This window comes from Octodon degus, unplaced genomic scaffold, assembly GCF_000260255.1.
Source record: "Octodon degus isolate 3935 unplaced genomic scaffold, OctDeg1.0 scaffold00128, whole genome shotgun sequence".
Taxonomy (NCBI): domain Eukaryota; kingdom Metazoa; phylum Chordata; class Mammalia; order Rodentia; family Octodontidae; genus Octodon; species Octodon degus.
This window is the reverse complement of record NW_004524704.1, coordinates 1,203,287-1,212,004: the sequence shown is the minus strand read 5'-3', so window position 1 is coordinate 1,212,004 and position 8,718 is coordinate 1,203,287. Positions and strand designations below refer to the sequence as shown.

At 46.9% G+C, this 8,718-nt stretch overlaps 1 protein-coding gene across 2 annotated transcripts in view; it reads left to right on the top strand.

The window, feature by feature from the left end:
- Positions 1-8,718, top strand: part of Etv5 (ETS variant 5) — a 66,851-nt gene that overhangs the window by 31,757 nt on the left and 26,376 nt on the right. The window contains exons 1-2 of one of the 2 annotated variants that reach the window (XM_023700926.1): positions 3,016-3,139; positions 3,981-4,286. The exons of the other annotated variant lie outside the window; for it this stretch is intronic. Of the exons in view, the coding sequence (XP_023556694.1) occupies positions 4,252-4,286 (35 nt within the window). The 5' untranslated portion in view covers positions 3,016-3,139; positions 3,981-4,251. Of the gene's footprint in view, positions 1-3,015; positions 3,140-3,980; positions 4,287-8,718 lie in introns of those variants that run through there. 2 annotated transcript variants of the gene reach the window in all.

Here is an 8,718-nt window from a genome sequence, read left to right as displayed (position 1 = left end):
TTCAGTAAGTTGGCTGTGCAGAGCTTCTCTGTTTTTGAAAGTGCAGCGTGTAATTATTCAACATCATAGCGCCACCTGCAAGGTGCTGTGCCATTTTCTTTATTTCTGAGGCGGCATCACGTACCCCATTTTATAAATGAAGCAACAGACTGAAAGCCAGGAGCACTCTGCGGGCTTCTGGGTTCCTGCCAGCACTGTCCCTCGCTGGCACGAGGCACGGTCTGGGTCCCTTCCATGCCCTCTAGCGCAGCAGAACTCGGGGCCCTCAGCCTCTTGCGTGGCCTTCCCAGCGGCCCTGTGGTGGCTCTTGGTGTGTGTCGGTGCAGTGTTTCCTTTCTTGTTCCTGCCTCATTCCATTCTCTCCTTAGAATGGTTAATGCTTCGGGAAAATCCTGTGTGTGACTGATGCTGTGCCTAGCCTTGTAGGGTGGGCCAGGTCACCACCTGTGAGGTTCAGAACCTCTTGGAGCCAGGCAGGGTAGCACATCCCCGTGATCTGATTGCTCAGGACGCTGAGGCAGGAGAGATCGTGGAGTTCAGGGCCAGGCTGGGCTATGTAGGAGTTTAGGGCCATCCTGAACTAAACAGTGAGACCCTGTCTCAACAAATAAATCCAGTTGGGAATATAATCTACTCATTCACACATCCAGTACTTTTTTTTTCCATGCTGTGCTTCTTGAATATCCCCTTTGTTATATCAAACATAAGGCTCCATATCTAAGCCGATACTATACAGTTGAAAGCCCAGGTTGGCTGATGTACAGCCAAGAGTTCTGTCCTGATTTGAATAAATCAAGATACCAGAATTGGCTGGCAGTTTAGATTCCATTTTGAAGTATTATGTGCCATTCCTGAAATCATTATAAAATTTTGCTTTCTGGGCAATGTGATTTGCACTCTAGCGGGAGGCAGAAGTGGCCCCTTGTGTAATGGCCATAATGTGAAAATGTCCAAACGTTTCTAAAACCTGAAACGATAAAATGGGATAGTACAGTATCATTTCCTTTCTACACTTAGCTAAAGCAGTGATTGTAATCATTATTTTTAGATGAAATAAGCAAAATCAACCCCTCGAGGACACGAAGCTGCTGGCTAGATAGTGGGACACTGCTTTCTGTGGTAGCGCCCTGGTGAGCGGCTGCGCAGGGCCCGCGCTGGGGATGCTGTCTGTGCGGGAGAAGGGGCTTTCTCCAGACACTACGGCTTGCCTTTCTCACCAGCGTTCAAACAAGCGTAGCTACTTTGTGCATCTGAGTATCTGAAAGCACTTGATAACAATTGAATGTTGGCTGCTGTGATGTCACTTGGGGGGGGGACTCTAATATTAGACTTCTAAATATAATCTGCTAGTTCTCAACTTATTTCATGTATTCTGGAGATGCAGTTGGCATTATGTAAGAAAGGAATTATGAAAACCAGTCCCTTCCGCTCAGACCCTGGCAGGAGTTAGCTTTGTAATGCTGTCAGCAGTGACAGAGTTTGTCCACGTTGTGTGTTCATAATGACCCCAGAGCCTGGGGTTTAGGAAACAGGGAGAAATGAGCTTACTGCTCAGTTTGTTCAGCCTTATCAGATGGAAGAAGGATGATTGTGGACCTATTTCTACTTAGTATAACCACTAAAAATTAACCAAACTCCTTGAAAGGGTTTTAGGAATAAACAGTGAGTCAAACAAAATTTTAATGGGGCACTGGGGCACTGGCTGTGGTTAGTTATTTAATAAGACCTTTGAGATGGTGGGAAGCGGCCACGTAGAAGGTTAACTTGGCTTCGCTGCCCTCCAAGGTGCTACACAGATAACAGCCATTCAGCGGCCTCCCCAGGAGAAGACAGCCCTCGCAGTGTCCTTAGTAGGAGCGAGCCTGCTTTGGGTAAAGGGCCCTTGTATGTGAGTCACCTTGACTTTGAGAAATTCTTTGCTCTCTCAGAATCATACATGGAATATGCAGCTGGCTTCCACCGTACAAAGCAGCCGCTCCTTGCACTGTCATTAACACCGCCTTAGTGCATTCTCTGGTGCTATCACAGAGGGCCACAGACTGGAAAATTTATTGAGCATAAGTTTATTTGGCTGATGGTTCTGGGGGCCAGGGAGTGTCTGATGATGTGTTCATGCTGCTCTATAATAGAGCAGAAGAGTAGAAGAAAAAAAAAAAAAAAGACTTCAAAAATGCCTCAGAAAGATGCCTCTGGGAGGGCATATTTTATAACCGCCCACTCCCCCTAGAACATTAACCCCTTCCTGGGGTGCAGCTCTGCTGACCCAAGCACCTCTGAAGGGCCTGGCCACCTCTCACCGCCTGCCTGGAGTTGAGATAAAACCGCAGCACAAGTTTAAGCCGACTGGCTCCCATCATGCGGTGGCTGGCGCTGTGTGCAGGGCCTGCTGTGGAAACCCCTTTGTTCAGATGTCTTGTGCACCATTGGCCTTGGGCAGCTGCTGAGTTTGGTCTGTCAGCTTTAAAAAAAAAAAAATTGTAATGTTCCTGATGCTGAATATATCTTACTCAAAGCAGAAAGTTAAGAGTTACGTGATGGAGTTTTTTATTATTGTTTTTAATTACATATTTAATTGGTAAGTATACAGCCAAGCAAGAAATAACTTGCCACCCCATTTTCAACTATTTGATAAAGAACACATATAATGTCTGCCAACCCGTTTTGTTTTGGGCTGTTTTGTCCTTTTTTGGGAAGATTCCTTGTGTCTGCAACTCTTGGCATCCCACTACCACCTACATTTTCTTGAGTCCCCATTAGCTCAACACACACACACTTTTTTTTAGTGCAGAGCTTCTTGGAAGCAACCCATGACCAAAGAAATGGGGGGTGGGGTGGAGTAATTAAGTGTCCAGTGAAGCTACCTTCTTTCTGAGGTTTTAATTGGCTCCCCGTGGAAGGTCATGAGTGTGTTTTGCTTTTCCTGCCGCGTGACTTTCAAGAACAGTGTACAGAAGGAAGCCTCGTGCACCCCGTAACAGTTGTCCTCTGCCTGTCCCCCAATCCCTGCAGTGGTGCTTCACGCCCCCCCGCCCACCAAGATCAAGCGGGAGCTGCACAGCCCCTCCTCTGAGCTGTCATCCTGCAGCCATGAGCAGCCTCTCGGTGCTAACTACGGAGAAAAGTGCCTCTACAACTACTGGTGAGTGAGGCGTGCTTAAGGGGTCACCAGACCGCAGGCTGAGCATGCCGGTGTTGCCTCGGCACCAGGTCACTGTCGCCCTCTCTGTGCAGCCCACTCCTCTTGGGGCCACTTTGCTGCAGTACAAGAAGCAAACATTCAAGTGGGGTGGCTCTCCAGGGAACTAAGTTTGTGAAGTACTGAGCCCTCCTCAGGGAAAGGGCCTGGAATACCGGGATATTTGGCCTATAGCTTTGAGACAGGTAATAAATACTACTTCCTGCCTGTCATATGTTAATGTGAACTTTAAGCACCCAGGATGTAATCTTCAAATCAGAGTATACAAAAAAGCCCCACGCCTGTGCCCTTTACTTAAGAATATCCAGGCCCCGGGAATGAAGCTTTAATTTTAAAATCATTCTTTGCAGTGGAAGGCAAACACAGACCGCCTGAGGCACAGGAGCAGAGTTGTTAGCGCTGGTGATACTTCCTCAGATGTTCACCTTCCAGGAAGGTTCCAGCCAGTTCCTGGGAACCCTGGAATACTTGGGAGAGGGGCCGAGAGCACCGGGGCCCTGCGCTCCCTGCGCCCATCCACCCCTACAGAGTTCTTTTAGAAGGAGGGAAAAAGGAAACCGGAAGCAGAGGCTAAAATTATCTCTGAGAAAAATCACTAAAAGTGTTAAACAAGTCCCTGTGACGCAGTGTGTTTGTCACTTCGCTGAGGTACAGATATTCCCTCCGGGCTGCTCACAATTTAACTATGCTAATGCCGCCATTTCCTGGCAACAATGGGCTGCAAACTGGAGTTGTGCTGGACCTGGTAACCAGCTAATGGTTCCTTCTCTTTTTCTGTTTACAGTGCCTATGACAGGAAGCCTCCTTCTGGGTTCAAGCCATTAACTCCTCCCACCACCCCCCTGTCACCCTCCCACCATCAGAATTCCTTGTTCCCCCCACCCCAGGCGACCCTGCCCTCCTCAGCCTCAGCAGCGCATGCCCCTGGAGCTGGCCCAGTCCCAGTCCAAGCTGTGGGCCCTGCTCCGACCCCTCATCCGCTTTCAGAACCTGGACCACAGCAGCAAACCTTTGCAGTCCCTCGGCCACCGCATCAGCCCCTGCAGATACCAAAGATGATGCCTGAAAACCAGTATCCGTCAGAACAGAGGTGGGTGCTGTCCTGGGCTTTATTAACCGTGTCCCCTGAGCCTCCTTTCCTCCCTGGAGAGGGGACACAATGACTTGTATGCACCAGGTACCTGTAAAGCTCTTCTCCCTTGTGGAGTGAGACCAATGCGGACGTGACCTGCTTATGCACCCTGCTGTTCCTCAACAGCTCTGAAGGATTTATAGAAGTTACTGCGTCGTTATGAGCAGGGAGAGATGATTAAGTCCCCCCCAGAGCTAGAGGAGTGTGGATTTGCTCAGGGTGTAATCTGCTGGCTCCTCCACTGGGTGCTGCCTGTAAGAGCTGAACTTCAGTTTATGTTGCCCATAATTATTTCATTACCGTTACTTACTTACATATTAGGAAAGATTGTTGAGATACAGGCAGCATTCTGATTCATCTGATCTAACACATTTCAGCAGCAGTTTTGTTAAGACCCTTGGTTATAATGGCTTGCTTTGCAGATAGAAATCTGATTACACTGCAATTCAGGTCCTTTTATATTCCTGATGAGCCTGAAACCTCAGAGGTCGCTTGTCCAGAGCTCTTCATTCATTGAAAAAATAGAAAGTAGAAAGCCAAAGTTTGGATGCTTGGTGGCCTCCTTTGTGCGGGGCACTCGAGGGCTTGATTTATTCCAAGTCACAGAGGCTGCCAGTGACACAGGCAAGGGCTGCGGGGTGGTGACCTCCGCACTTTCCTCCTGTCTTGCTGTGCCTTGGGTCCTGTGCCTTGGGTCATCTTCAGTGTGGAGAAGGGAGAGAGCCCGTGAAGGGAGGGTGTAGGAGTGTGCCTTCCCCAGGCATGGCCGACCAGCGCCATCAGCGCTTACCTGCAGGATACCTGCCTTATTTCTAGGTGAAATCAGAAGACTAATACAGCGCTTCGGTTCTGAGCTTACCCGCCTTCGCGCCGATAGCCACCGCAAAGAACCCCTGATAGCGGCTGGCCCGTGTTGGCACCGTCCCTTGGGTCAAGGGCGGAACATCCATGACCTGTGTGGGCCAGTTTTGCCAAACCTTGACTTAAGACCGGCTCAGGAGTGGGGTCCCTACTGCCTCTGGGACTCACCAAAAGAGACAGCTGCCACCAAGCTTTTGGCAGTTACCACCTCCTATTTTAACAGCCTTATTCTTTTTTCAAGAGAATGGAGAGGATGGGGTTTTTATGTGAAAAGTACAGGGATTTTTTTTTTTTTTTTAAATTGGCCACTAATTGGGATAAAAACATTTAACATTTTTCAGGCTAAACTAAACCTCTCAAGCCAAATCACTCTGCAATCCTGTCAGTTTGTGACCTCTGGTTGGTCCAGACCCATTTTTGTTGCAGTAGTTTTTAGTATTATGTTTTAAAGCCGCATTCAGCGGAGGGTTATTTATGGGAGAAAGGGAGATGAGATGATGTATATGTTCACTATTTGACATAGTTAGCAAACTTTATATTTGTTACACCTTGAGTAGAGGAAAATGACTACTTCATGGTAAATTTGTTTTCCTAGTATTTCCTTCTCAAGCCTTGTTTTTATCCAGGAGCTTGTGTAGTAGGTTAGTGGGTTGCTCGTGGTTAGCTGTAGTCAGGGGAAACTGCCCGGATTCCTTAGAAGTCACGTCCCCTCTGGCAGGCTGGCTGGAGGAGGTAACCTTAGTCGCAGATAAGGAGTCTACTGTCTCCAGGCTCCCCAGCCTCCTCCCTAGAGGAGAAGGTTTGAATTCCTGAGACTTACGACTGGCTGCCCTCAGGGTACCTGAGGGCAGGGTGCAGGCTCTGAGTGCAGGGGTCGGTTTCTGGGTGATTCCACCTGCTGTCCACTGTGGAATTGTCTCCTGTACACTTAGCTTGAGGGAATTACGGTTCTAAAACCAAAAGACACTACACAGGGTGCTAGCTGGGGCAAAAGGGTAGTGTTCTCTCAGTTCCTGGGTCAAAACAGGAAAAACCTTACCGCAGTCCTCCAGACCTCTGTAGCAGAGTGCTGCAGTTTCAGAGCTGGGGTACACAGCAAGCCCTGGGCATTTTGGTCCAGATGGGGACCAAAATGCAGACTCTGTCTCTACTCCAGAGTTGAGTTACAGGGTCTTGGTGGGTAAAAATTACTCTAGTACACAATTAGAACTGCCCTTGTCTATTTTTTTTTATTATGCAACCATCATTTAATCACAACATAGAACACTATAACATTATAACAGTGATGCCCTTGTCTGTTAATGTGTATCTGTGAGATAATTGTGTGACGTAAATACATCAAAAACATGACAGTGATTTTGCTTGTAGATACTGGATACCACACAGAGAGTAACACATTAGCATTCCTGGTTTGGTTTTATAAAAATAATTACTGTCGGGTATAATAACAAGCTTAATAATCACACATTTAATAACTTCTCTTCCTGCCCCAAAGTGGAACAGGTTACTTTTGCTAGTAACTAGAGTTTAGCTTTTGCTCCTAACTTCTGTTAAAAGTGCAGAAATTCAAAACTCATTCGCTAAAATAGATTACAATATTTTGCAAGATAGAGAGAATCAAGTCTTACTTGAAACTCCTCAACTCTGCTGTCTGAGACAATAAAAAGAAATCTCTGACCGGCTGACCTCCCCTGATGTCTGTGAAAGCTTCAGTAAGTGACCTTGATGGATGTTTCAACCTTGAGCTTCACCATCGCTTAATCTGCCAGACCTCTGTCTGCCTCAAGCCCTTAATCCCATGTCCCGAGCACGTGTGGCAACATCATGGCTGTTTCATTCTCAGTGTGCCTCATCTGTTCCCTGGAGTGAAATACACTCCAGGATAAAAGGCTTTAGACCCTTTTCTTTGACTGCAATTAGCCCTATCTTCATTGCTCCCAATATATTTTTATTGGTGGTGATTGTAGTTTGGTAGGGTCATGCTTTAAAATATATATAATCCTATCAGAAGTGCACGCTTAATGTTTTAGGTGCTATATAACCCTTCACAGTGCAGTTTATTTTTAGATGATAAATACCAGGCTTGAAACCTGTGTTTTATAAACCAGTGATTTCCTCCCTGTGAGCAGGGGTAGGCATGCTAAGCTGGCATGCCCAGACCCCATTCTCTTTATCCAAAGAGACTGACCAGCTGCTCCTCAGGGGAGGTGGGCCTTTCCTGCAGCCAGGTTTGCCATCTGCCGGTCTGCGATGGTCCCATGGACCAAGTAGAAGGACATGTCAGATGTTTCTCTGTGGCATCCCTCGTGCTGGCCACGTAAGTTTTATCTTTTATCGTGCTGAATCGCATAAGATCTTGAACTGAGGAAAGTCCTGCAGTTCAGCTGAAGAGGCCCCACTGAGGAAGTGTGCCACCTGAGAATTTTGGAATGTGCTGTTTGACCACGTCAAGAAGTAAAAATCCAGGGGCCGGGGGGTGGGGATGGCTCAGTCGAATAAGCGCTTGCCTGGCAAGCACAAGGGCCTGAGTTAAATCCCCGCTTTCGCCAAAAAAAAAAAAGAAGAAGAAGAAGAAGAAGTAAAAATCCAGGAAGAGACAGAAAGTATTGCTGTGGTGGGTGGGAGAATCCTATGCTTCTGGATGGTACCTTCATGTGTAACACGGGCCATGCCAGCATTGGCTGTCAGAATACAGTGCCCAGGTTAAACGGCTCAGCTGTGTTCAGTACAGCCTTCAAAAGAAATCACATGCCCCGTTGGTGAAAGTCCTCCCCCTTGGGGTTGTTGGCCAAGGGCTGAAGGCTGACATCATGAGCTAACTTTGCTGGAATTTTCATTTAACAGAAACTATGCCTTAAAGATGCTGAATTAAGTCATGTAGTGGTCTTAGGTTTCTGCTTCCTCTCTCAGAGCCCATCCTAATAAACTGCTTTGTCTTTGCCCACATCAGATTTTGAAGTTTTTAGAAAGGAAAGAGTTCCACAATGACTCACATATGTAACATGGCCTGGAAGCAAGCTAATAAGTCTTACACATTCCTTTGCATGCAGCGGTTATTAGCGTCTTGTGCAGCACAGGTTCATCAGGACACAAGCTGATGTTCGGTGGAGCCCTCCAAAACAGAGGAAACAGGAATTAGGGTACTTGCAAGGGGGAATGGGAAGGCGGGCTTGTTGGGGGTGCTGCTCTAAATCTTTAGAGGGTTCTTTTATCCATGTTTACTATAGGCGTTCCATTAAGTTGTATGGAGCCAAAAGATTTTTGCTTCTAGCCCTAGTTTACTAAAAATTCTTCAGCGTGAAGCAGTACTGAAACATATCAGCCACTGAGGTGAATAGATGATTCTTTTCCTTTAGAAGTGTGCTGTGTTTCACTGATGTGCATGAAACCAACCTTGCATTCTTATGATACGCCCAAGTGGTTTTGTTGGGCGTTACCTTTTGTGCATTGCTCAAGTTGATTTTCTATTACATACATAGGATTTCTGTGTTTGTATTTATGATTAAGAGTAAGGTATTTATTTATCTCT